This window comes from Aptenodytes patagonicus, chromosome 6 (genome assembly GCF_965638725.1).
Source record: "Aptenodytes patagonicus chromosome 6, bAptPat1.pri.cur, whole genome shotgun sequence".
In the NCBI taxonomy this organism is placed as follows: domain Eukaryota; kingdom Metazoa; phylum Chordata; class Aves; order Sphenisciformes; family Spheniscidae; genus Aptenodytes; species Aptenodytes patagonicus.
The window spans coordinates 15,159,250-15,186,857 of NC_134954.1; the positions used below are offsets into that span (position 1 = coordinate 15,159,250).

The following is a 27,608-nucleotide window of genomic DNA, read 5'->3' on the forward strand; positions in this document are numbered from 1 at the left end:
AGCTATATTTTATCCTCCTGCAGAAGCCCATCTTTGTCTTGTCCACACTGGTGACGTAGGTCAAATCATTCCACATTCCTCTGGAAGACACTAACCGTACTCTGCACATCATTTGGCGTCTCATGGCTTAGACAGGTGTACTCTTCGCTGGGTAAACTGGCTGGACAGCCGGGCCCAGAGAGTTGTGGTGAATGGAGTGAAATCCAGTTGGCGGCCGGTCACGAGCGGTGTTCCCCAGGGCTCAGTACTGGGGCCAGTCTTGTTCAATATCTTTATCAATGATCTGGATGAGGGGATTGAGTGCACCCTCAGTAAGTTTGCAGACACCACCAAGTTGGGCGGGAGTGTTGATCTGCTCGAGGGTAGGAAGGCTCTGCAGAGGGACCTGGACAGGCTGGATCAATGGGCCGAGGCCTACAGTTGGCCTTGAGATTCAACAAGGCCAAGTGCCGGGTCCTGCACTTGGGCCACAACAACCCCATGCAATGCTACAGGCTTGGGGAAGAGTGGCTGGAAAGCTGCCTGGTGGAAAAGGACCTGGGGGTGCTGGTTGACAGCCGGCTGAACATGAGCCGGCAGTGTGCCCAGGCGGCCAAGAAGGCCAATGGCATCCTGGCCTGTATAAGAAACAGTGTGGCCAGCAGGACTAGGGAAGTGATCGTGCCCCTGTACTCGGCACTGGTGAGGCCGCACCTCGAATACTGTGTTCAGTTTTGGGCCCCTCACTACAAGAAGGACGTTGAGGTGCTGGAGCGTGTCCAGAGAAGGGCAACAAAGCTGGTGAAGGGTCTGGAGAACAAGTCTTATGAGGAGCGGCTGAGGGAACTGGGGTTGTTTAGCCTGGAGAAAAGGAGGCTCAGGGGAGACCTCATCGCTCTCTACAACTACCTGAAAGGAGGTTGTAGCGAGGTGGGTGTCGGTCTCTTCTCCCAAGTAACAAGCGATAGGACAAGAGGAAATGGCCTCAAGTTGCGCCAGGGGACGTTTAGATTGGAAATGAGGAAAAATTTCTTTACTGAAAGAGTGGTTAAACATTGGACCAGGCTGCCTAGGGAAGTGGTTGAGTCACCATCCCTGGAATTATTTAAAAGACGTGTAGATGTGGCGCTTAGGGACATGGTTTAGTGGACATGGTGGTGTTGGGTTGACGGTTGGACTCAATGATCTTAAGGGTCTTTTCCAACCTTAATGATTCTATGATTCTATGATTCTCAGCATCAGACGGACATCATCACTGAGCTGCAGACTGTAAAAGCATACGGCAAGGAGATCAAAACAGAGGACTTTGGCCATCATGACTTCATACATCCCAGAGGGCAAGCAGGAGACAGGCAGCTGCTTGCTGCCAATTACTGTCTCAAGCCACTACACTTTCCTGCTGTTTACAAGGACTGCCAAGCTTGCTTCTTTGAAAATATTATTCAGCACATCTTAGAACCATCCATAGCCCACTGTGCTACGTAAGACAACAGAGGCAAAAAAGATCTTCCTCGTGACCTCTGTATTTGTTTCACAGGTAGCTTGAGGCACTGAACCCTGCAGCATTCCTCCATTTTTAAGAAACCAGGTTGCCTCCTCACATTGTTCTTTTTTCTTTCAATGCTTTTAAGAATAACTCAAGACTTTTCTCAGGGGGATGATCAGTGAAGTGACCAGCAGTTGAAGACCAGCAATAATCTGCACAATACTGCATTTGCCATTTTGGTGCATCCTCATCAGCCTGACTTTCACTGTTCTTCAGTGATCTTTTCTTCTCTGAAAATATTATTCTATAACATATGCAGCTATCTAGCAAAATCAATGTCTCCTGCTATGGTCAGTGTTACTACTATGCGATAGGCCCATGTTTTATAACAAACCTCACTGCAAACTCCTCACTCCTCCAAACTACCTCCCAACCATTTGTCAGTGCTTATTGCTGTTTTCCTCAGGGACTTTTTAATCATGTTTTGATTAATTCCTTTAATGTCTTTTCAGCTGTTTCAGCCAGACAATAGGGCAAATAGTCACCAGCAGAGGGCTTCTGCAGCAAGACTACGCTTCCTGCCAAGACTGGCATGCCTTCCTCCATCTATGAACAATGGAACCCCATAGCACAGGATGATTTGCAACCCAGAAGTACAGATGGGTTTGAAAAGGTAACATCCAAGTTTATAAAGGATATGGCATTACTGTTTATGGTCACCTGAATGCAATCTCTGGCTCAGGAAACCCACCTGTTTGTCATTGGGAATTAACACGAGGCCTGTTCAGAAACAGAACATGTACCATGTACCCTCCTAGAAATCTGCTATTAGGTGTTATCAGCAACAGGCGAGCTACCCTGCCTGGTCTGACCCCAGATTTGATGCAGCTGTGACACAGGCTGGTGCTCTGACAGGGAGTCTGCTCGGGGGGGACTCTGAGGTGCTGCCAGCGGTGTGTCAGCTGCAGGCACTGGGTCTCATGCCTTCCACTTCAGCATGGTTACAAGCGACTGCTGGCAAGGTCATTGTGTCCAGACAGCTCTGGTAACCCCGCTAACAACAGCCCTACTTACGAGCTGATGTAGGCACTTAGACCAGAAATTTCCAAATTCAGTGCTCCCAGGTCACACCAGGCCGAGGCCGGTCCCGCGGCTTCTCGCCGCGGGGCAGAGGCCGCCAACCGCCGGCGCAGGGCGGGAAGGGCCGGCCCGGGGCGGGAGGCGGCTCCCGCCTGTGCTACTTCCCGTTTGGTCGGTCGCTGGGCGTTCGCTGTTGCTAAGGGGCCCGGCGACGCCAGGCCTGGCCTTGCCGCGGTTCCCCGTCGCCTACCGCCGCCAGCGGCCATGGACAGCGTCAGCAGCCGCTCCACCGCCTCAGTGCTGGCCGAGCTCCGCTGGGACGATGGCTACGCCGTCCCCGTGGCCAACGCGGAGAACAAGGCGCTGGAGGACGAAGTGAGCGCGGGGGCTGCGGCCGGGGAGAGAGAGGAATCCGCCTCCCGCCGGTGGCCCTGGAGGGCTCTCCCGGAGGGCTGCCGCCGCCCGGGGCGCGGAGCCATCGGACCGGCCCCTCGGCTCTGAGAGGGCCGCCGGCGCCCTGCCCCTCCCTGGCCGCCTCAGGGCGCGGGGCGGCACGGAGCCTTCCCCGCCGGGGCCCGGGTAGAGAGGGAGGAAAACCCCACGAGTTCCGCGGAGGGAAACGGGGAGCGAGGCCCTCGCCTTAAAGCGTGGGAGCCGCGTACCTGCAGGGTGTGCGCCGCGGGGCTGCCCGTCCTGTCTGCCGGCTGGGTGCAGCGGTGTGCCTCGCACCGCTCCGAGCGTCCCCCCCGCTCCTCAGTAGCCGGGCGCGGAGGTGCTTGTGGAGCGAGAGGCTGTACGTTGCCTTAGCAAAGCTCGGGGTTGTTGTGGGGTGTATTTGGCCGTCAGGTGAGTGCCTGCTCAGTGGTGTGATGCCTCGACGATTTTGGTTATCTTGATGATAAGCAACAGTACTTAATGGCAAAAGTGTTTTTGCCGCTACCTTTTCTTCTGAAATCTCCCATTTCACCACTTTGGAGGAATGTAGTGCATACGTCTTACATTTTTTTGATTAGTAAGTGCAATGGCTATATTTTTTAAGTAGTTGCAGGTAATAAGTGCTCAACTAGAAGTAGTTACTTGACAATTCTAACTCTTAAATAGCTGCAGAAGATGCAAAAAGAAAAAGTAAACCTGCAAAATGAGTTGACCGACTTTGAAGAGCGTATAGAAGCAATGACATCTCATTTGAAAAACGTAAGACAAGAGTTCAGCTTCACTCAGGTAAATCGCTACCTCTAGCAGATCCATTTTATCAGACAGACTTGTAATCTGAGTATCTTTCTGCAGCTGGTATCCCTATATATTTACCAGCTTTGTTAAAGATTTGTCAGGACTTTCACAGGAAACAAAAGTTAAACTATGTATCTCAGTGATACTATGTGATGGTCATTAAAAAGACCATCTAAAAATCAAATGACTGTACCTAGAAGAAAGTCAAGAAGGATGCATTTTAGGATTCTTTATGAACGGAGACTTTTGTAGACGATAAGAAAAATTTGGTCAAGGAAAATATCAGTGTAAGGGAAAAACAAATTTATAATCTTTATAATGGTTAAGAGTTAATTGTGAAATGCTAGTGAAGAGTTAATTCATGGACATGAAAAATGAAGTGAGATGGTTAAGGTGCAAGTCTTCTCTTGCACTCTGAGGTAATTGGCCAAAATGGGTGGTTTAGATTTCTAGAGTCCCGAGTCAAAGCTGCACACCTTTCAGGTAAAGTATCCTAGGTGAAAAAGTCTTAAGAAACTTCCCTGCAGCTGAACTTTTTAATTTTTTTTTTATGCTAGAGTCAAGCTTTAATCTGCACATAAAGAAAGAGACAGCACATACTAGTCTCTATTTAAGAGAAGCTTCTAGTAAGTAATAGATTTGTTATTATACAAGGAAGAAAACCCCTGTTAAATCACTTTTGTCAGATGGATTAGACAATACAGAGATACTGCTATAGGCCAGCCTGGTGGTGGTCTGTCTCTGCATAAAACAATAAAATGACTTCTTTTGCTGTGCCTCCTGAATCTGATGTAAAGCCACTGGTGATCAAGAGACTAAGAAAGATTTTGATTTTGAAAGATTAAGATTCTGAATCTTGGGTGAAATATCTTTGAATTGAGTTTTTAGGGCTATAAAAGGTTGGTCTGTGGATATCTGATACAATACAATGGGGGTGGGTGTATATATATTAGAATACATATATTTGAGATACTAAAATCCAAACAATAAAGTTGCTCTGAAAATTCCTATATTTACATGACAAAATCATACCATCTCTGACTTGGGATTTGGTTGTATGTAAAAAAAAAAAAAAAAAGGTTTTTTTGCTGATATATGCCTCTTGTTTATTGTAAAATGCTGAACTGTATTATTCTCTAGTCTCTTTACAGAGCCAGAGAGAATGAAATTGAAACTGAACACCACTTTAAAGCCCTTGCTGAGAGAGAATGTGGACATCTCAAAAGTGACATTAGACGACTGGAAGATGAGATAGTTTCCTTAAAAGAAAAGAAAAACAGTCAAGAAGTAAGGCTTAAAATTTTTGTAAGAGAACACCCATATTGCAATTAGATTTTATGACTTGTCCTCACTTGCATTTACAGAAATAATAGTATAAGTCAAGAATAGCTAATTATAATTGAATCTTATAAACTATAATAAATGTTCTGGATGTGCTTTCCCTGTGTAGGCAAGTAGAGTGACACTGAGGATCTCCTTCCATAGACTTGTCAAGACTTAGCAAATATTAACTAGATATTGAAAGACTGCAGTTCTTAATGTTCTTAATGCCAGATACACAGCCACACATCCATATCACCATCTTGTTAATTCTCGCAGGTATTTTCTTTATGGTTTAAAAATTAAATTATTGGTGGCAAATCTTCTTCCCCACATAAAATAAACTTGGGGCATGATTTCGAGATCAAAAATTTGCTTTACATTAAAAAAGTAATCTAATGCTATCTAATCATAGGTGGTTTTCTGTTTAATGGAACTGTCTCTTTTTCTTTCTACGAATAATTTAAATGATGTTTGTTTATTTTTTTTATTTGCTCTCTTCCTTCTCACTAAGTCTGTTTGTAATCTCCAGTCTCTCAGAATGGGTAGCAGGATGAAGATATCCTTGCTATTCAGCTGGATCCAGATTCTCTCATATTTGTGTCAGGAAGTCTCTTCACAGACATGTGGGGCCATTTGTAAATTGATGTGCACGATAAGGATCTAACAACTGGGCCTTAGCGTGTGGGGGAGAAACTTTACCCTGTAATGCCTCAGATCAGATATCCTGCATATAGGTATATCTCGCCAGAGGTTGACTTGTCTGTTTAAAGTTATTTGCATTTTAAGTTTGTGGTAATTTACTGTCTTGTTTCTTCTTTAAGACCAGGACTTGTATTAGCTATTCTCAAGTATAATACACAATTAACAAAAAAGAAAACTAGCAATTCTGTTGACAATAAGATGTATGTAAACTTGTTGCAGTAGCTTGGACTGGTTGTTTCAATTACTATTCAAAGAAAATATTAGACATTTAATATTAACCCTTTAATTTATCTCTAATTTTATTAGAATACTATAAATAAAACCACTAAGAAGTTGGAAAACTTAAAACAGCAGATGAACTGTGATGAGGAAGTTCTGGAGAGCTGGATAAAGGAATCAAATCGTAAAGACACTGATGCTATCACAATCCAGAAGTATGCACAACAAGATGAAGGGAAACTAGGAGTAAGTAGAAATGACAGCAATTTTCAGAAACAAAACAGAGAACCATTTTAGCATTTGAAGACTTTGTTATGTTACCAAGTCAGGTAAGACGGAGACAAGATTTTGTACAACAGCACTTTAAAACTGGTTTCCACTTAACACAACCATGCAATTCCATATAAGGTTCATTTTAAAGGTCCGAGAGAACAGGTTTTACAAAAGGTGAAAGGCGTAATTGAAGACATTAATTTGTTTGTTCATCTGGGTAAAACTTAAGTTTGAGTTTTTCTGAGAAAGTGCACAAATGGATAATAAAGTCTAGAAAGCAGTGCCACTGAATTAAGAGAGGAGTTTGTTCAAAAATGCATGCCAAATATGCACAAATAGTGTAGATTTTCCTGTTAGAGCTGAAATTGTTAATATTACTGAGAACAAAGTATAGCTATTTCAGTAAAGCTGCCTAGAATAATGAAAGAGGGTATAAATAGACACTGCAGTCACAAGTTCAGTCTTTATAAGGGTTAGTTCTCAAGTATAATATTAATTCAGAGATAAGTATCCCTGGTTAATATTCTCTTGAGCCTTTAAATACAGGGAGGAGAAAATCGATTTTTACTCATTAAATACTTAACCCAAAAACTTTAGCTTACACAAACAGTCTCACTTATATCATTTACGTTAGCAAGTCACACAGCATAGTAGGAAGAGTAAAGTGAAATAGCTGATGCTGAGGACACCAAGTACACATCTATACATGGTGGAGGGTTACTTTGGCCTAGCTCCAGTCTGGTCCCAAGGGCTGACAAGAGATTACAGCCTCTTGTATGACCAAAAATTTGGGAGGCTTGATTCTCAGTTTTTTTGTTCTCTAAAACACAATAAAATTGATGCCTCAGTAATTTTGCCCCTAATTATAGCAGAGCTTTAAGAATTTATAAGACATTATATTTGTTTTCAAATACATTATATTTTTGTATCCTTTCATTTTAGGCATTAACCCTTCAAGTAGAAAAGTTGACCATGCAAGCAAATCAGAAGCGCAGAGCTCTTGATAATGAGCTTACAGAAACCATAACAGCTCAGGTTTGTGCTTAAGGTTCTTGAAGATATCTTGTTATATATGAAACTTTTAAAATCCGAAATCATTGGGGTGCTTTCTTTTAAACAGATAGAGCTTGACAAGACAGCTGAAGACTTTCGCAGAGTTCATCAGGAAAGGCAAGAAGTCATCAGGCAGTGGGAGAATGCAATACAACAGATGCAGAAGAGAGATCAACAGATCGATCATTATGCTTTGGTAAAACTGCTGTAACTGATCCATATCAGTATATCAGCCTACTTTTGTATCTATGATATTGATAAGAATTTTGCCATTCGTGCATAGAATGATCGGGTCTTCTAGATGTTCAGTGTTCTCTTTGTGTTTACGTCTGTATTTTATTAAGGTATTTCAAAGTTCAGGTATTACTGAAATGTATTCAGCCTTTATTTTGAAAGCAGTATCTCTCAGTGTAAGTAATGGTGCTCTGCTTGATACTATGCAAGGTTTAATTTTCAATCTCAAGGTTGCTGGAAAATGCAAAGCATGCCAGTTTCAGTATTTTCTTTTCTCTGATCTAAGAAGCAACAAGATGGAGTGTTTCTTAGAGTGTAAGGACAGTCAACGTCAACTGCAAGGAGGGGATTCTGTGGCTGGGATGCAATATAAAAAAGAAAATGGAACATTTATTATTGAAGGAATTACTGTTGCTGCCTCTGTGAACAAATGCATGACTAACACTTATGTCAGAATTAGGATAAATAATCACATGAAAGTTAAAAATTGGTCCTTAAGTACATTCTGCAAATGGAGAGAAGCAACAGCACTCTTCTAATCCAAAAAAGGTCCTGTTGGGCATTATGAGTTAGTATTAATTTCTAAAAAATATAGTCTTCATTGGTTTTGTCAGTGTCTTATGCACAGATGGTACAATGGCAAGAGGTACAAATAAAGTATATTTTATCCTGACTTTGTCAGAATAAGTGTGAACTCAGAAAGTTCTGCAGGACAATAGAACAGATGCACCAGAAAAAGCCTGAAGGATCAGTGTAGAGAAAAACTTTATAAATGTGGATTCCAAAGAAGCAATGGCTTTTTTTGGAGGGGGGGGGGGGGGGGGGGGGGGGGGGGCAGCATAATCACATGTACAGGAAGGCTCAACCTAAATCCTTAGCTCTGCTAGTATGCTGTTTTCCTGCTGAAAGAGTATCAGCTTTGTTATGTTGCCCATATGGGTATTAAGCATACCCTGAGCAGAAACATGGTTTAAACAGGCTTAAGATATAACACTAAAAAAAAAGTTAATAATAGAAAATGACAAGCCGGAAGAAATACTACCAAACAGAAAATATAATGGTCTAGTTTAGCTGAAATATTTTGGATTTTATAGTATTTCAGGTCAGAAGATTCCTGCAAAGAACAAACAACAAACATATTAAAAAAAACCCCAAAACCCCAACAACAACAAAAAAAACCCAGCTCTGGCCAACCTTCCACATATTAGTAGTCCATAGAATAGCCCTACTGATGCTTTTGTAGAGAGACTTTTTTTTAACATTAGAACTACAATATAATTTTCCCAGTAGCTAATCTTTTACTTAACCTTTCAAAATATACAATTTTCACTGAATAGCTCTAAATCTGTCAGCTAAAGTAAGCATCGCTATTGTTGGTAATTTTCCTCTTGCATTTCCTCCATTTCAAGTCTATCTGAAGTTTTGTTCACATAGCTTTTTTTTTTCCCCCTATTCAATCAATCAAAAATTATTTTTATTTCATACAAGTTTATAGTGTCCTGCTTTTTGAAATTATTGGAATATTTTGGAAGTTTCCAATCCAAAACAATTGTAGTATTTGGTGTTGTGATGTATTAGTGGAATAAAGTAATTTAAGAATGATGTGATAACTGGCCTGTCTCATGCAAAGAGTAGTCTTAACAGCAATCTATCTTCTGGTTGTACCCTTTATTAATCTAATACATCTTAACTAATGCAAGCAAATCTAAAATGTTTTTATTCTGATAGCTAATAACAGACATAAAACAGGAGATCAGAAAGAAAGAAATTGTGCTGAAAGAGAAGACTTCCTTTTTGGTAAACGAAACTCTTAATAATATGGAATATGAAAAGAAAATTTCTTCGGCTGAGCGGGAAGCTACCAGCCTGCGAAATGAATATCAAACTCAGGATACTTACAGAGTTCAGCTGCAGGATGAGGTAAGTATGACCAAACAGTTCAGAAAAACAGACTGAAACTGTAACTTTTAACTCTAAGTGTTGACTAGATGGAAGAAATACAGGAATAGCATTTGCTTTTCTCTGTTTTTATACTAGACTCTTAATAATTCAACAAAATGTCAGCTCTTCTCAGTCTAGTCATGATTATTGGGATCTCAACCCTCAACTTAATCCTTTCATTGATAGCGGTGAAGAGATTAGCTTGTATTCTCTGTTGTGTTGGTATAAAATGGATGAATTTTCTCTTAAATGGTATAACACTATTAAATGCTTCAGAAGGAGGTGTGTCTTGCCTTTAGCATATGTAGACTGCAGTATTGTATAAAGATGAGAGAGATCACCTCCAGATTCCAAAAAAATTCCTGTCCTGTGCTCTCAGAAGTGAGTGGTGATGGCCCTTCTAGTCAGGGTAAAATTCTTGAGGGGAAAAAAAACCTGAACACTTTCACATGGATTTCTAATCAAGAGGCAGTAGAATAGGGCTGCTCGATGCTGTCCGTACTTACTCTGTTACTTACATTTAATCAGCACTTAAAGCTAGGAATGAGCTGCACTGCTTAATTACTTAAATGCCTGTAGAAGTATTTCTAAGAGGTAATTCAAGTCTCATGGCCCTGTTGAGAAGGGATACACTTGTATTACCTGAGTAAGTTTTCTCTTAACAAGAAAATGGTAACACTGGGCTACTCAGCAAGCTTGGTGCTTTTAAAAAACAAAAACCCTGTATCTGCTGTTGCCTTAACTTTGGATAGGTTTTCTGTAGCAGGTGGTTCATAAGCTGATACCTTAATTAAACTGTAGGTAGCTCAAACAAGGTGTAGGCTATTAGATTATCCTACAATTCATGCAAACTTGAGGGTTCACAGAATTGGTAGGTTTTCATCTCTAAGCTGTGAGATTCTTGTTTGACGTTTTTCACAACTAATACTACATAATGTGATAATGAGAACAGCCTCCCATTATTAGGTGTTAGAACATCTGTGGCATGCAAGTGAGAAACAAGGAAAAAACCAGACTTACAGTTCAACTGTCAACTTGTGACATCCCAGTTTCTCATTCTGGTACGGAGAGAGACCTGCTATATATACCCTTGCTCAGGTTTCTTCATCTGTGAAAGTAAAGACAATTACACTTACACTGTTAAGTGATACTGTGAAGACTAATGAGCTACTGATTGTAAAGTATTCGTATCCTGTTTAATGAGTGTACGCTGTGATGGTTGTTTTTACCAAATTAAATGTCACGGTGTTCCCTTATCTTAATCAAAGTAATTTTATGTACCCAACAAAGTTTGAATTAGAAATATTTAGTAGATACATAAGGGTATCCATGTTCACAAAGAACGTCATCAGTCAGCTGTGCTCTATAAAACCATGGTTCCACTTACATAGATGCTGTTGGACAAGAATTGCAGCCCACAGCACCTTCATAATTCATTCTGTATTCTTAAGTATTTTGTCCCAGTATTCAGATTATGTAAATTAGTCTATTGAGTTTACTAGCTGTGCCAATTTACAGTGCCTCAGAATTTGCAGCACTTCTCATTTGGAAAACACTGTTAAAAAGAAACTGAATACTTTCCAATAAAGAGGTCCCTTACAATTTTAAATAGCCTAACGTGTACCAAAGTAAGTAAGAGCTTGATTGCTCCATTTTGTAATTTATTAGCTGGATGCTTTGAAATCCACTGTGGACAGAACTGCTTCTGATCTAGAGTCTTTGAGAACACAAGTAACCAATCTGAAGAAAGAAATTCAGAAAAAACAAGCCAGGTAAGAAACAGACCTTTAAAAGTATCATTTGTAAGGATTAGTAATATAATCAAATCCTTGAGCTAGCAAAGAACCTTAAATAATGTTGATGATTAAAGCCTCCATTTTCTGGTTACTTCGTGTCCTGCATAGTTTCTGGCACTGGGCAATTTAGGAAATACTCCTGGTAATCCTTGTTTTTAAAGGGCATGAAAAAATCAGTTAGGGCCTTGGTTATCATAGGTTAGTTTAGCCTGCTTTATTAGGCAATTGCTCAGTAAGGTATGCTGCTTGGTTTTGGCAGTGTTATATATGCAACATACATTTAACTTGTTAAATCATGTAATTTTGTTTAGATTAAGCTTTCTTAAAGAAAAAAATGCAAGTCTTTCCCATAAGCTGAAGCTTGTGACTGAGGAGACACTCAGTTCGGAAGACAAAGCTTTGAGGATGGAAGAAATACTAAAGGAAGAAGAAAAAATAGTCAAGGTAAAATGTTTTTCATGGTTTCTGCAAATGAGGATTCATTTGAATTTGCAACCTCTATCTAGGACAAATATTTATGGATTAAAATGGGATGTAAGTATTAATATGACATGTAGCTATTTCATCAAATGAAGTAACGTGCATGTAGATACGTCAGTATCTGTGTTGGGAAAACTCTGGAGGAAAATAAGTGGTCCTAGTAATTCAGAAGATGGTGTCCCCATATATTAACATAGGATACTGGAACTGTCATTGTAGAGATCAGATACAAAACCAGTATTCTGACTGCATCAGTATAGAATCATAGAATAGTTTGGGTTGGAAGGGACCTTTAAAGGTCATCTATTCCAGCCCCCCTGCCGGGGGCAGGGACATCTTCAACTAGATCAGGTTGCTCAGAGCCCCGTCCAACCTGACCTTGAATGTTTCCAGGGATGGGGCATCCACCACCTCTCTGGGCAACCTGTGCCAGTGCTTCACCACCCTCAGCATAAAAAATGTCTTCCTTATATCTAGTCTAAATCTACCCCCCTTTAGTTTAAAGCCATTCCCCCTTGTCCTGTCGCAACAGGCCCTGCTAAAAAGTTTGCCGCCATCTTTTTTATAAGCTCCCTTTAAGTACTGATAGGCTGCAATAAGGTCTCCCCGAAGCCTTCTCTTCTCTAGGCTGAACAACCCCAACTCTCTCAGCCTTTCCTCATAGGAGAGGTGTTCCATCCCCCTGATCATTTTTGTGGCCCTCTTCTGGACCCACCCCAACAGGTCCATGTCTTTCTTATGCTGAGTGTACTGAACAGGGCATTTACCTCTGACATCAGCTAAAAGCTACTTACAACTTCTTGGCTAGATTGAAATAAAAGTTATTTACTGGAATGTGGCAAGTTTTATTATATAGTAATATTTTGCTTCTGCTTTGTAACAATACTGAAAAATTTCAACATCTTGTATTTTGCTTAGCTCTTTTGGGAGTTTATGTCTCTAAACATTGTTTTATGGGCTGCTGAGGAGCAAGCATCCTTGAACTTTTGTCAGTTTCCCATCAATAAGGTTGTTAAAGAGTGAGAATCTTGTCAGGATGACTTTTCAGTAACATTACCACTGAAAACTTCTTGGCTTTAGTAAAACACCACCAAAACTTATAAACATGCAAAGAGCTATGCTTTTGGCAAACTGGGATTAAAAAAGATTTTGAAATCTTTTAATCAGATTTGGCTGGCCTAGTCTCCTCTTCATTATTTTAATTCTATTACATGATACTCTGATACATCTAACTTGTTGTGGACTGTTAAATAATTACTGGCTCACTTTTTAGATTTCATTTTCATGATGCATAAAGATTTTGATCTGGGAAATGGCATGTACGAGCTGTAATATGGTGACTATTTTTTTAACATGTCTAATAATACTTCAATTCAAAACCCACTTCTTATGTTGCAAATTAAGTATAGGAATAAAAATATCCTAATTCATTATCATCTGATGAACTGCAAAGGGCTTTTGAATAAATGCAATGTTGTAATGCAATCATCTGAACTTTCCCGCTTTTCAGAAAAATGTTTCTACTGTTTTGTCATTTTGCTACTAATTCTCTTAGTGTTTTACTGCTTAGCTTCTGACTGAACTTGATACAAATATTTTTTTACATTTTGCCAGACAATTGAGTGTTGGATATGCTGAAGCTTTCTTTACTGTAAAATGACCAGGTTAAATTAATGTGACAGGAGGCGTTCCCACACAAGTGACAAAAAAGCTGTATCTGTGCATACCACTGTATACTTTTTTTTTTCCCCCCCTCCTATTTTGTGTTTCCTGTAGCATGTATGTGAAATAATCCCTTGCAGTAGCTTGGGTGTTATTTTTCAAACTTTTTAACTCCACAGGCATTAACTGTACATTTTAAATATACATACAGAAACTAGAGAGGGGATGTCTTTCTTTTATAGAGAGTTTCTTAAATTACAGGCCTTCCTTACTGTTTTGGTTTTTCAGATAATTTGAAAACAAGTTGTAATGATACAACATTTCATTAAAATGAAACCCTTATTTCCTTCCCCTTAAGACTGTTACCAGGGTGGCTAAACCATTAGCAGGGTTTCTTTACTTGCGTCTGTGGCGGATAACCTAAGATGACATTGAGCTTGGCAGCTCCACAGCTTCAGGGTAATATTTTAACTAGGATGAACTGTTCCTGAACAATGTCTGTAATGTATTAGTCAGAAGCATGCTTTCCATCACCATTAGACACACATGGCTATTTGCTGCATCTATTAATTTACTGTGAAGAGATATTTACAGGAACAATGTGGATGAAATGTCACCATTTTGCGCTTTAGTTCTGTGATACTTCTCCCTCTTCAATCTGTGGCAAAACACTGTTGCACCATGAAGCTTATTGAATATCTTATCTCTATTAGCAACCTCACTTAAAGGGAGAGAAACAATTCCTATTAAATAAATGAATTTAGATATGCAAGAAAGACTACGAAATAAAGGTCAAATCATGATCCAGTTTTAGTAGACAAATTCATTGTTGCCGTTAGCTTCAGAAATACAGCTCAGAATTGGGCACATGCATAAAAACAGTGTACTTCTGAAATTAAATTCCTTTGTCCAGGCATGATCCAAAGCCCACCGACATCAGTGTAAAATGCTACAGGCCATAACAATTTCATGTTAAACTTACACCTGCTTTTTACTTCCTGAGTTTTGGATTTGGAATTGGACTTACAGCAAGTTCAACTACAACAAAATTCTGTTTGGTAGAATGCGATTATGAGCTCTTAAAGGAGTTAAGTTACTTTTGCTGTTATTAAAGCCAGCAAGATGGTTTACAAGCAAATTTCACAATGTATACATATAAAATCAAGAATAAGCACACTTTAAATCAGTGTAGAAAAGTGAATTCTAAGGTGTTTGCTATATTAATTTAAATGTGCATCTTCAAACTCTGTACCAGACTTGAGCTAAATGTAAATGAGTCTTTGGGAACAGGATTGTGATGCCACATCACTCGTTTTAGAGAGCTACCTTACAGGAAACTAGCATGCTGAACGGCCTGAGCCTTGGAAGGTCTTTCGTTGTTTGGGTGGGGGGATGGAAGGAGCGAGGGAAAGAATAAAGTTGTCTTCCTTGTTAGGGTTATAAAAAGAAAATAATCGCAATTTTGTTGGTTTTCAGTACATTCCAGGGTACCTGAAATGTTCAGCATTGTCTTACTGTAACAGACCCTACTAAAACCTCATTTCCTGCACTGATTTGGGTGTTAATACAACTTGCCTCTGAGAATAAGGAAGTGATTTTAAAATGTGTAATTAATTTTTCAAACAAAATTATTCCAACTTATATAAACACACGTATGTACATACATGTGCACACACACAGAGTTAAAAGTTTTAATAAACCATTGAAAAGCTTTGTATTATATTTCTCCAACTATTAACATATACTGGAAGCAATAAGAAGGGGTTTTTGAAAGGATAACAGGAATTTAGTTTTCTGAAAGGCTGAAAAGAGTAGTATGCCCATAATGGAAAAAGAAGGAAAAAGAAGGTCATGTAATAGTAGGGTAGGATCCAAGTTAAAAAAAAAAAAAAAAAAATTACTTTAATCAATGCCTTTTCTTGCCAACCATTTTGAAGACCTATGAAATTCCATGTTCATATTAACAGATACAGTATTGAAATTTTTTAATCTTCCTATATATGATTAATAAAGGCAAGGAATTCCTCAGAAATTACTTCTGATGTGATTAATTATTTCTTACTACTTAATGATTAATTTGTCACCAGGAAAAAGAAACAGAAATGAACCAGTTAAAAGAACTACTTTTCAAGAAGATTCAAGAGTTAAAGGTGCAGAAGGATAAGGAGAAGTGTGTTCTAGCGGAAATTGAGGGAAGTCGAGCATCACTTAAAAATCTTAAGTCTCGACTGCACAGACTTGATGCAGATGCATTAAAACAGCAAGAATTAATATATAACCAGGTAAAATGTTAATGTACTTTCATACTATGATTGTTTCTTGGGTCTAATGAGAGTAAATTCCTTGAGTTCTGTAATCTCTGTCAACGTCTTACCATTTTGGAAATGTCATGTAGTATAATTTGAAGTCTGCGTTTATTTCAGTCTCTAGATGTATGGATAAAATGGAAGTAACTGAAACTTGCTATAGTATCACCTACATTATGCACTTGTGTATTTCATTATTTTTTGGATCTGCTGCTTTTCCCACTAATTTCTCAAATCAGTTCTTTACTTTGATCCCTCTGAACCACAGACACCTTAGGGTAAATTTTTAAAGCAATACAAGAGGAACATGCCAAAATCCTGTTATTTACTAATTGGATTTTGTGCATATTTCCTATGCACCACTTTGAAAATTTGCTCTTTTATATCGGCATCCACTGGTAACAGCAAGATGGCAACTCCACTGTAAGCCTCCCTACAGCAGACTGTGCTGAGTATGCTTTGTTACTCTTCTAGAAGATTACTCCTTAACCATCACTGCACATCAGTCATCTAAGAATATTTTGCTAATGAGGTCTATAAGCCATAAATTATTATAAAAACAATAGCTTAATTGGGTGACTGTCCTAAAGCCAACATTTAGATCCAAGTTTATATCCAGTGTTTTAGCTTTATAGGAAGGCTATAATTGCTTATCTCAGACTACTAATTCTCTTAAAAATTATTTTAACAGGATTTCTATATTCAGCAAGTACAGAGACGGCTGTCACGGTTAGAAGGAGAGGTTAATGCAGATGAAAAACAAGTTTTGGAAGCAAAAGTTGCTGAACTGAAGAAAACCTTAGAAGAAAAGAAAAATGCGTATGATGTTTTACATGTGCAGCACAAGAAACTTCAGGTAACTTCCTTAGAACATCAGGTTGACTGTGTAACATCTAGAAACCTCAGTGAATTAAGTAGATTGGATCTTATTAATTAATGACTTGGTAGTAGATTAAAAGATATCTGAACTTTGTGTAACCCATGTAGAAAACTTCATGTTCCCTATACCTTCCAGAAAAATAGGTCATTACTGCACAACTGAGACACCTTAGCAGGAGGACAAGCATTGAAATGTTGGAAAGGCAAGCTTAGCTTTCATTTCAGGATGTGACTGACTGCTTGCAAATGTTTGAGTTTATCGTTAGGACCATGTCAAAATAGGAGAATGTTATTCTGTGATGCTACTACTTACTTTTATATTTTTCATAAAATAAGTACAGTTGCATTTAAAATTGTACAAAGTAACATCACTGAATTGAAGAGACAGTATTTGAGTTAGTTGACCCCATCCTGATACGTGATTCAGAAATACTATTTTTATGTCTTTATGCCCATGTGAGAATTTTGCATATAGGTGCTTGTTCTCTGGTTTTCCACTATCCAGTGACCATCATTAATTCTCTAAAAATGCATTTAACCTTTCTTGTAGATATGAACCAGTCAGTTATTCTGTTGCCAATTTATAATTTCTTTTTATAAGAAATGTATTTGTTTATTAATCAGCTACATTTTAGCACATTTAGAAACTTCTCTTCAAAGAGAAACCATACAAAGACAAAAGTCACATTTTTAATAAAACATCGCAACTGGTTTCTCAAAGTGATAGTTAAGAAAAAATTTGATCGACTTAGTCAGGGGAAGAAACTGCTTATAGGAGAGCCCTTTAACTGGAGATCCATGCAATAACACGATTTAATGTTGGGCAACTGCTGCCCACACTTCAGTTTTGAGGAGAAGCAAAATTTGAGTGGTGAGTATCATCGAACATTGAAAGACACCCTCAGGATTTTATTCATACTCTGGAGTATTATCAAAGACAGATGGTTTTATGAAGATGAACTACGAATATCAAAGTCATGGTCAGACATGCCAGGAGATTTTTTTTATCTAGACCAAAATACATGATTATATTAGAATTGCCGTATTGGCTGAAAGGTCTATATTGTATAAATAACAATTACTACACTCCAAATAAAACAAGCAATGACATTAATGCTGTAACAGCACTCTGCGTGAGGACTGCAATGCTCTAGGCACTGTTTGCAGAGCAGCATATGGACACAAGATGATGATGGTTCCTGGTTCCAGGACTGAAAAATATCTCATTTAAAATTAACTGGTAGCTTTTATTGCAACCTACATTCACTGAAATAAATTAAATATAACTTATTTGGAAACAGAGTGATGTCCATTTCATCAAGAGAGCAATGGATAAGACAGGAGAAGAAACAAATGGTATGATGATCAAGATAAATGAACTAAATCTTTTCAATGAGAGATCAGATCAGGAGTTAAAAAAAGCTAAAGCCGTTAAGCAGGTACAGTATTATTTTGCAACTTTACTAATACAGGACACATTTGTTTTTTAAAACACATAAACTCATGACTTGATCTGAAGGCTGTTGTCTGCCTCCCACAGTGCTACATCATTATATCCATAAGAACCCTCTTTGTAGTTCTTGACTTACACCTTCCTTCCCAAACTTTGAAGTAATTTTCATCACTGTTATCTTACTAGGCAAAGTGTTGCTTCTCCTCTGTATACAGCATAAAGTTTGTTTGGGTTATCAATTTAATCACACATTACTTACTTATACCACAATATCCACCTGGTCAGTGGTTTGGGTTTTTTTTGAGAAACAAATGCCTTTAAAATAGAAAATGTATTTACTGTTCAAGGATGTCTTTACCTAGCACTGAATTTTTATTCTCAATCTGTGATGCCAACTAATAAATTTGGTTCAGTTTTTTGTTATTAAATTTTGAGATTTTTTTCCAGCAGATGGTTTGGATCTATCTATATTCCAATTTAAGGAATTAGAAATAAAATGGAAGTTGCCCTCCCCATATTTTGATAAACAGAAAAAAAATAGTTCCCAATCCTCTAATTACTGCACGTTTTTTCCTGCAAAATAAGCTCTAGCCTTCCTAAAAGAAGCACTAAGGTAGTAGAACAATACAGGGTCTAAGTAGCAGGGGGAAGAGCTATCGACTTAACTGGTGCACTTGCTCCTCAATGAAAACTCTCTTTCCCTAACCTGGAACTTTTCTCTGGGGATGAAATTCAGGGGAACAAAAGAAAAGCTGATGGCATAAAAGAACTCTCAGAAAAAACAGTACAGAGTTTGGGCTCTGTAAGAGATTTTCTTAAAATGATTTAAAGTGTTTGCATGCTAATGAAGTTCACCACTTGCTGTTTTTCATAAGCTTTGGTATATATAAATTTGTTCATATAACAACATTACTTGTAGACCTACAGAATCTAGAACATATTCCAAGACAGTTATAATGGTTCAAGTGAGATATCAACTGCTTCAGGAAGTTCCTTGTAAGTCTGCTTAATTTCTTTGAAACCACCTAAACTGAAAGAAAGGTGTAGGTGGAAAAGTCTAACAACCCACAACTCAGTCTGAATTAGAAAGGCTGATGAATTTGTATAAAACCATTCAGGAAGCGATCTACCCCATCGTACTCGCCATGTAAACTGTTAGCAAATGAGAAAGTGAGAACATTCTTAAATGCAGAGCAAAATGAGTCTTACAGTTGTGTATAAAATAATGGATACTTTATAAAAAAATTATTAACTTATTAACTGTTATAAATAATCTTAGTTAAAAACGATGCTTTCTTATTTTGAGACCTTTTTGGCATTTATTAGGAGATGATGGTCGAAGATAATCTCTTAAAACTAGAATTGAACCGTCTTGGAGATACTCTGTGTAATAAGACAGAGAAAGTTCTAACACTGGAAAAACAAAAATTGGAGTTAAAGAAAGCCATAGCAGAAAGAACTGAGGAAATTAAGATTCATAAGGCAATGCTGGATTCCCAGATAAGACTTGTGGATCAGGAACGGCAACGCATAAGGTAACTATTCTTATATAAATTAAACTTGTAACTTTTATTGAGTACATTTTATATGGGGACTTACTGAAAAAGAGAAGCATTTTACCCAATTTCACCAATTAGAGAAATTGAGGATGAAATAAATCTTGCTCAAAGTTATATACTGAGACCAGTTGAGGCTAGCGAGAGATCCCTTCTCTGAAATCCAGCCTACACCTTTAACCGCTTGGTGAACAAGTGACTACTGTTTATTCTGTTAGTGAAGATCCTCTACAGTACTGAGAGGAAACCTCAGTTGCAGACATCTTTTTAAAGTAAATGTCACGTGCGTTTTTCAAAATAATAAGAAATGTGAAGTCAGTGTGTCTGGAGGTACGACAAAATATTTAAAACAGAGAAGTTGCTTTTAAAGAGGGTTTACTCCCAACTGCTTGATAAAGCTGTGATTTCTTTGACTCGTACAGTAAGTCTGTTTGGTTTGGGTTTTTTGCCTTTTCAACAAAAGAGCTCTCCACTATGTGTCCTATATAACAAAATTAAATCTTCTGAATTACGTATGTACTCTCTTATAAAGCAGCCATATATGAAATAACTTTTCCCTTCTGTAATAATCAGTGCAAAGTATCTGGGGCAGTTTTAGCTCTGAAATGCCAGTATCTATATCCAGCCAAAAATCAACGCTTCAGCAGCTGAACTGCTGAAATCTGGCAGGCTTTTTATTCACTTCTCTGCTAACCACACCCCACACAATAGGAAATTAGAGTGATTTAGTGTGACTAAAGCTTAACTGCTCACGGAGAGTGCAGACTGTGTGGCACTTTTCCTTTGATAATTACACAGCTAATTGATACTTCCATGTAATTTGATTTGGGGTTGTTGCCTACTGTTGCTCACGCTCATCTAGTAGTGGCAATATTAAGATAATATCAGCAGGGGGCAGCTTGTGCAGCTGTAGGATTTAAATGCCAAACCTTTAAAAATTTTTGGGAAGGACTGTGGCACAGCCTCCCAAGATGCAATGATCTGGAACATGAAAATACATTTGCCTCAGTTTAGAACTGCAAGAGAAGCGTAGGTAACCAGAATGAATGTCTGTGGCTGGGAGAACACAGAAAGCAACAGAAAACAGTAGCAGCACAACTGCTGCCCTGCCTGCCTCCTAGTACGCAGGCAAACTGACGGAATAACACCATAACTTAAACTGCTATAGCAAGAACTGCCCACAAAACACTACCAAACACTTTCTCAACTCATTTATTTTTTCCCCAAATAAATCAGTACCGAATTTCAAGATCGCCTAAATAAAATTGATAAACTGAGATGCAGATATGAAATTCTTACTGTCATCATGATGCCACCTGAAGGAGAAGAAGAGAAAGCTCATACCTACTATGTAATTAAGGTATTTTATTAACATAATTCATTATAATTCAAGTATTTAAGCTATAGATTTCCCTGGGCTCTATTCAAGTAACTAAGTCAACCTCCTTGCCTACTGCTTACTTTCAGTCTAATTGTTTTACACTATCTGACACTGTTGGTTATTTAAATGATACAGCAGTTTCACATGAATCCCTGTGGTCAGTCCTAATGTCAGTGGAGCCTTAATTTTGAGCAGTTTGAAAATTTTCACTTCAGTGCTCATTAATTTGCAAAGACACAAGAAGTCTCGTGGTAATCTGCTATAAACTGAAAACTGTTCACCACAGTCTCACAGGATCTTAAATTCTTCTACCCTTCAGTTATTTTTAGGTATTCATTTCACTATATGGTGTTTAAACATTGAAGAATGTCAGCTTTCCCTTTTTACTTATCAATCACCTATGCATACTTCAGCTTTTCATTGGAAAAAATAAAAAAATAAAAAATAAAAATCAATCTTTATCTATAATGCAATACCCTGACTCTGGAACAAAAATCTATTATTTTTGATCTCCACAAATTCTCTGATTTTTTCTTAAAGCAAAATGCTTCTCGCTGTGATCTTGGCTCTGAAGTCCATCTCTTTCTCATTCTTAAGTGTTAAACTTCTTAATGATGGTATTTCTGCTACTGTGAGATCTAGCACAGGAAAAGACCCTCAGTAAAACCCTTGTGGTCACTGTTGGGTATACCCTCTACAACTATGGAGATTTTTTCACCGTGTGTCAGATTTTCTGAGGGGCTATAGAAAATATACTTTCCTTCACCAGCTGGCTGTGTTTCGTTAAATCTCACTGGTCAGACGAATGAAGACTTTCAAGTGACTAATTCCCAGACAAACTGGATGACTTTTAACACTCTCTCAGTGGTTTTACGTAACATACAATCTCAACTCTTGGATTTTGTGGGTAGAGGAAACAGATGTGAAGCACGTGCTGCAGTTCACATCAGCAGTGCAAAGCATGGAATCTGCTTTGTACACAGTGTGGATACTGCTAATCAGGACTTGTGAGCTTAGATGGAGAGGCAGGTACCTATAATGAAATGCACATGGATGAAATACCTCAAAGAACTTCCACTACTGTAAATAACTATTCCTTCCAGTTACGTAGTAACTCAAATCTCAGTTCAAGCCTGACAACACAGATAGATAGCCCCAGATCTACCTAGGATTTTGACCGGTAAATATTGCAGGTATTTTTTTCTGTATAGTTGTCCTAATATTTTCAGCATGTGTGCAGTCACCTAAAATACCAGTTTTATTTTCAGGCTGCACAGGAAAAAGAAGCGCTTCAACGTGAAGGTGATGATTTAGATGCAAAGATCTGCAAAGCTGAAAAAGAAATTGTAGCTCTGGAAAACACTTTGTGTGTACTTAATAACTGCAATAGCAATTACCGAAACTCTTTCAAGGAAGTCACTGAGACAAGTATGTAAAATAGAAATTGATCTTTGCTGTGTGAGTTACAGATGATGGTATAACTCAGGTATATAGTAGGGAAATTCCATGGCACAAAAGAATGAATCACAGAGACTAAACTGATAGTAGCAAAAGGGAATGTAATTCACATGCTACTGTGAATAGTTCAGCAGAATAAGCACAGAAGGAAGTGCAGTAAGGTGTAATTAACTAATATTTATGTTCTTACATCTGATTTATGTGAAAATCTCTAAACCTATATAAATTTTGTGAATAGTCCTAAGTAGGAACATCCAGAAGAGGCAAAGCACAAAGACAATACCGGGGGGAAAAAAGTCATTACTGGGAGAAAGGAGTGCCCACTGAAGTACATAGGTCTAGTGGATAAAACTTTGCACAGTACAGAAAACACTACATTCTCTACACACACTAATTCAAATTACAGAAGCAGAACAAGCTGTGCCACTGCTGGCCTTCTCGTGGTAGACTGAGCCAGCCTGGGCGCAAAACTGTACCTATATAGGCAGCTTAGGTACATGTACTCTGATGAAGATCAATCCCTTAGCTTCATCATCTCTGATTTTCACATGGAAGGGGGGAAAAAAGTACTAACCTGTCATCTGGGAAAATGATGAAGAAGAGTAAAACTTAAACTGCACTATTCTGGTGTAGTGTCAGCAAATTTTAAAATATGGACTACCTAACCACAAGTTTTTTGATATTGGAAATTCCTCAGAATTCTGGAAAGTAATCTTCACCTGTTGTTTCTGTTGCCACTCAGACTTCATAAGCTTGCTCTCCTTCTGTGGAACTTTGTTTAGCGTATAAAAAGCATCACCATGAGAAATTAGATAAACTTAATTCTAGAAAATATTTAACTTTTGTACCCTCCGCTGGCTCTGGAAACAGTAGCTCTTAAATCATTCTCTCTCATGAAGCCAGTTACTTTTTCTACAGTGATTTGGAATTAGTAGTAGAGTACTTAAACAACAAACTCTTAAACCTTGAGGTCTCTTTAATACTGCCAACACTAATATAGTAATACTCTGTGATGCAGTTACTTTAAAGTGCAACTTACTTTGAAGTGAAAATTGAGTTGTATACACTGCTTGTCCAGTATTAATGCTGCCTCATTGTTTGTATCACAGGTGAGGAATATGAGGAAAAATTGAAACTAGAGGAGGAGAAAAGGGCTGCTGATGAAAAATACAGATACAAACAAAGACAGATCAAGGAACTTCAGGAAAATCTCCAGGTAAAATACAAGCAAAAATTCCGGTCAACAGACAAGGCTGCAGCATGTAGCTAAATCCATGCAAGCCATCCTATTGAAAGAATAGGAAATTCTGGGACAAGTTCTTGCCTGTTCTTTTATATCCTATGCTTTCTATGAATAGATGGATATGATTTTGTAGAAGGTTCTACCTCTTCTTTCAAAAATTGAGTGCTTATTTGAATTTTCTTGAATCACAATGGAACCTTCAGGCTTTTTAGTCACATTACAGCTAGAAGTTTCAAAATCCCAGATGCACATTGACAGATGCTCTGTTCTGGCACCCAGGAAAGCAGGTATGTTTTTGTGTAGCATGTACCACTACATTGTATCATCCTGTCCAGTACCGCAGAGATTACAATCCACACATCTTGCGTCCTCTGGCATGTCCCAGAATTTTTCTAGGAGAACATATTCTGTCTTATTAGCATTCAGGGTGCTTCAGTTTAAACAACATTAATTTAGCTCAAGAAAGCTAGCTGACTCTTAACTTAGCAGGCTGAGCACTAAATGCAGGTAAAGGATGGCTTGTGTTCAGGCTCTACATCAAGGACTTACTCTTGGTTCCCCTTGTTATCAAAAAGCCTACTTGGCCCTTAAGAAAGAACAACGCTTAGCTCTGATGTGTGACGTTTTAGTTAAAGTTTTCTTAGGCAGAAGAAATCAAAGGCACCCTGTTCTAACCCACATGATTATTCTAAGCCCTGAGGCACTGGCCACAGGTCAACAAATGTTCCTATTGCTTATTCTACCACCGAAGAAATAACATCTCTGAAATTAAAGAAGAGGGACACACATCTTCATCAGGGCATAAGTCCTACATATAATGAGGTGTTAAGGCATACCCTTTTTATTTATTTATTTTTTTAAAAACAGAGCCACCCTTACGGAGCTGATTTTATTCATTCTAGTCAAAGGTATCCATCTCTTCCCGCAGGGAACAATGTTATTTTTCTTAGGATAGCTTGCACTGGTAAGTTGGTACTGTGCTGAGTAAGTCATTTGTAGTTACTGCTCAGAGGCATGTCTGAAAAGACATACTTATAACTTCATTAATTACAGTAATTAAAATTACAGTAATTTTTTAAAGATACATAAATTACCTGGTGGTCTCTTTACCCAGGTATTTCTCCACTAAACAGTCTGACTGGCAGAAAGTTTTGAGTTGTTGTTATCATTAGTATTAATTGCTTGAGCTACATTTAGAAACAAGCAGTAGCACAATAACAGACCCTCCCACAACGTAATACAAGAAGTGAAAGGATATCAGAACTGCTTTATAAACTAAAACTGCTGTTCAAATGAATTTGCAGAGCATGGAAGAAAATTTTGATACAGTACTGAAGCAGGAGGCCCTCTTCCAAGAGCAAAAGAAGGAAAAACAAGCTCTTATTTTGCAGCTGAACAAAGACATAGAAGAACAGAAGCCAAAACTAGAAAGGGTTATAAAACAGGTGTGTAAATTCATTAATGACAACTTCTAACTCTACAGTGATAGACAGTAGTATGGTTAAAACCACAGAATTTAAACTTAGCAGGCTTCGGAAAGCGTTGCCTTTTCATAATAGCAATGCTTTAAAAATATTTGTGTTAAGTGTTCCAGACTATCCAGAGAGATTCAGTCTCTGAAGAAAACTAAATCAGAAACACAGGAAGAAAGAGACATTGATCTTCGTGAACTGAAAAGCTTCAACAGAACTATCGACAAATTGTTAGCTGATGTTCTAGAAGCAAATCCTGATTTAACTACACCCTTTCAAATGTACTTTTACCAGGTGAGCTTTCCAGGTAACTGCCACCAAACTCTTGATTGATGGCTCTAGTCTATTGCTGAGTGTCTTCCAAGGGCAACTCCTAAATTCAACAATAAACTATACTTATGGTAAAACAGCAGAAAGTGTTCATCTGCTTTCAACATCTCTTCAAATACAAAGGATTATAAACCCTCCTGATATACCCAGTCCTATTGCACAACCATTAGGTCAACTTTTTTTTTTCTTTCCAAATTTTCTAGTCCAATTTAGAGCTTCCTACAATCGCTTCTGCTGGTGGTAGTCAAAGTTCTCGATCACCATCCACACAAAGCTCAGTAGCTTCTACCAGGTAAGTGCTAGCAATGGTTTTTTTGGCTTTGTTGGGTTTCTCTTTTTTTTCCAAGTTAAAGCTTAAACCAGCAAAATTAGTCCCTAAATGACAGAATTCCTCACTCCTGAAGGTCGTCTCAATCTTGTCTCTACTTCCTGAACACTCTATAAAAACTTTCTCCTTATACTTTCCCACCTTTAAGTTTACTGGATTTTTCTAGCATACAATTAAGTTTACTTCTGCATCCATCACAGTTTAAAACTGTAATTACAGAATAATTACACTTACTTTTGCTAACTGTGCTCTAATTAAGAAGTAGCTTCGCATTATAAAAGCACAAGTTTGAGCTCCAGCCACACTTTGCACTTGGTAGCATGAGCTCCCTTTCCTAATTAAACAGGGAAGACAGACATGTATGCTTTTACCAATCCTTTTTTCCCCTGTTGAACTAATAGTGCATGTAACATGTTGCATCAGTTACAATCTGACAACATTCCCACAGGCTACTTCAGCTGTTAGTGGCAATGTCTACGATGATCTTTGTAGGGGATCTTACCTAGAAGAAACCCTGCTGCTGGGTGGCTCTACTGTAAGCTGCCATTAGATGCTCTATTTTACATACAGGGATTTCTGTGCACCGATGAGTAAAATTTTGTCTTTCAGATCCTCCAGAAGCACAAGTTCAGGCTCCAGTCAGACGTCAGCACTCAAAGTCATAGATCTGAGCTTGCCTATCGCCACTCCTGCAGAAGCAGCTGCTGTTGGTTCACAGTCATCCAGCAGAGCTAGCACCTCTGATATTTATAAACGCAAAAAAAGTCTCAAGTAATGTTTTGAAGGCCACAGTAAAGGCTTAACGCTAGTTAAGGCTTCTTAATTGATTAATCTGTAACAACTTATTTATCAAGGTCTGTTGGCAATCTTAGCATTAATTTCTCTCAGAAATACATGTTTTAACTTTCTTCTACAGTATGCAATAATTTATCTAGGAGAAATGTTAAGCATGTGTTTTATATAATATAATAAAATCAACCTTTAAATTACTTTCTCGTTTTGCTGTTGGAGAACTAGAGATCTGCAAAACCCTTCAGAAGCCATCAATTCATTTTTCATAGAATGAAAAGGAGAGTTATGTTAAAGCCGTTACTTTTAGTGAACTGGTATCTTCACTGCTGTCAAAATAGTTCTAGATTACATTACAACAACCCAGGAAAGAAAATGTATACTTCATTTCAAGATCAACCTTGACTATTAATCAAATAGTCATCTCAGATTAATCTTAATCAAAAAGATGACAGTAAATTATTAAAGTCAGAAAAAACTGTACTTTTTCTATTTAAAATTACACAGTATCTTTTTTGCAACTACAAATTCTCTACAGAATTACTTGGAAAACTTGCAGCTGAAGTACAATTGGTATTTTATGGTCTGCCAGATGTTAGCTCCTTAGTGTGTTCTGCCAACCATCTTTGGAGAACTCATTGTAAATAGAGCGTAACTTTTTCCACAGCAATGCAACCACTGCCTTCAAGCTACTTGTAAAGCAAATACCTAACAACAAAAAAACCCAGACAAAAACCAAAGACCCACACTTGAACTTACCTAGACAATAAACACTGTTTTAAAATTCTCTCTTCTTCTACTTCTGTTGTGGTTTTGGGGGTTTTTTTTATATGTTTCTTAGAGAACGTGTTTGATGCGTTTAGAGAATGCAATACGCTTGCCTTCACAGACACTGGAGCGTTCCATTCACTTAAGCAGCATATATAACCAGTGCACCAGTATGAAACATCCCAGC

At 38.2% G+C, this 27,608-nt stretch overlaps 2 protein-coding genes across 3 annotated transcripts in view; one reads left to right on the top strand and one right to left on the bottom strand.

The window, feature by feature from the left end:
* Window positions 1-2,776: 2,776 nt before the first annotated feature.
* On the top strand, window positions 2,777-27,452 carry CCDC39 (coiled-coil domain 39 molecular ruler complex subunit). Its single transcript, XM_076341312.1, has 20 exons — window positions 2,777-2,920; window positions 3,647-3,766; window positions 4,916-5,062; window positions 6,107-6,265; window positions 7,235-7,327; window positions 7,413-7,541; window positions 9,308-9,499; window positions 11,189-11,292; window positions 11,628-11,760; window positions 15,546-15,740; window positions 16,456-16,620; window positions 17,945-18,082; window positions 19,423-19,631; window positions 20,889-21,012; window positions 22,302-22,461; window positions 23,601-23,707; window positions 25,039-25,179; window positions 25,321-25,500; window positions 25,740-25,828; window positions 26,474-27,452. The coding sequence occupies exons 1-20, from the start codon at window positions 2,810-2,812 to the stop codon at window positions 26,637-26,639; spliced, it is 2,862 nt and encodes a 953-aa protein (XP_076197427.1). The 5' UTR covers window positions 2,777-2,809; the 3' UTR covers window positions 26,640-27,452.
* TTC14 (tetratricopeptide repeat domain 14) overlaps window positions 6,197-27,608 on the bottom strand; it is a 30,937-nt gene continuing 9,525 nt past the window's right edge. Inside the window, exons 13-14 of one of the 2 annotated variants that reach the window (XM_076341316.1) lie at window positions 10,541-10,628; window positions 6,197-6,259 (exon numbers count right to left, since the gene is read on the bottom strand). In XM_076341316.1, the coding sequence (XP_076197431.1) occupies window positions 10,615-10,628 (14 nt within the window). In that variant the 3' untranslated portion in view covers window positions 6,197-6,259; window positions 10,541-10,614. Of the gene's footprint in view, window positions 6,260-7,703; window positions 7,937-10,540; window positions 10,629-27,608 lie in introns of those variants that run through there. The other variant, XM_076341315.1, reaches the window with a different exon arrangement.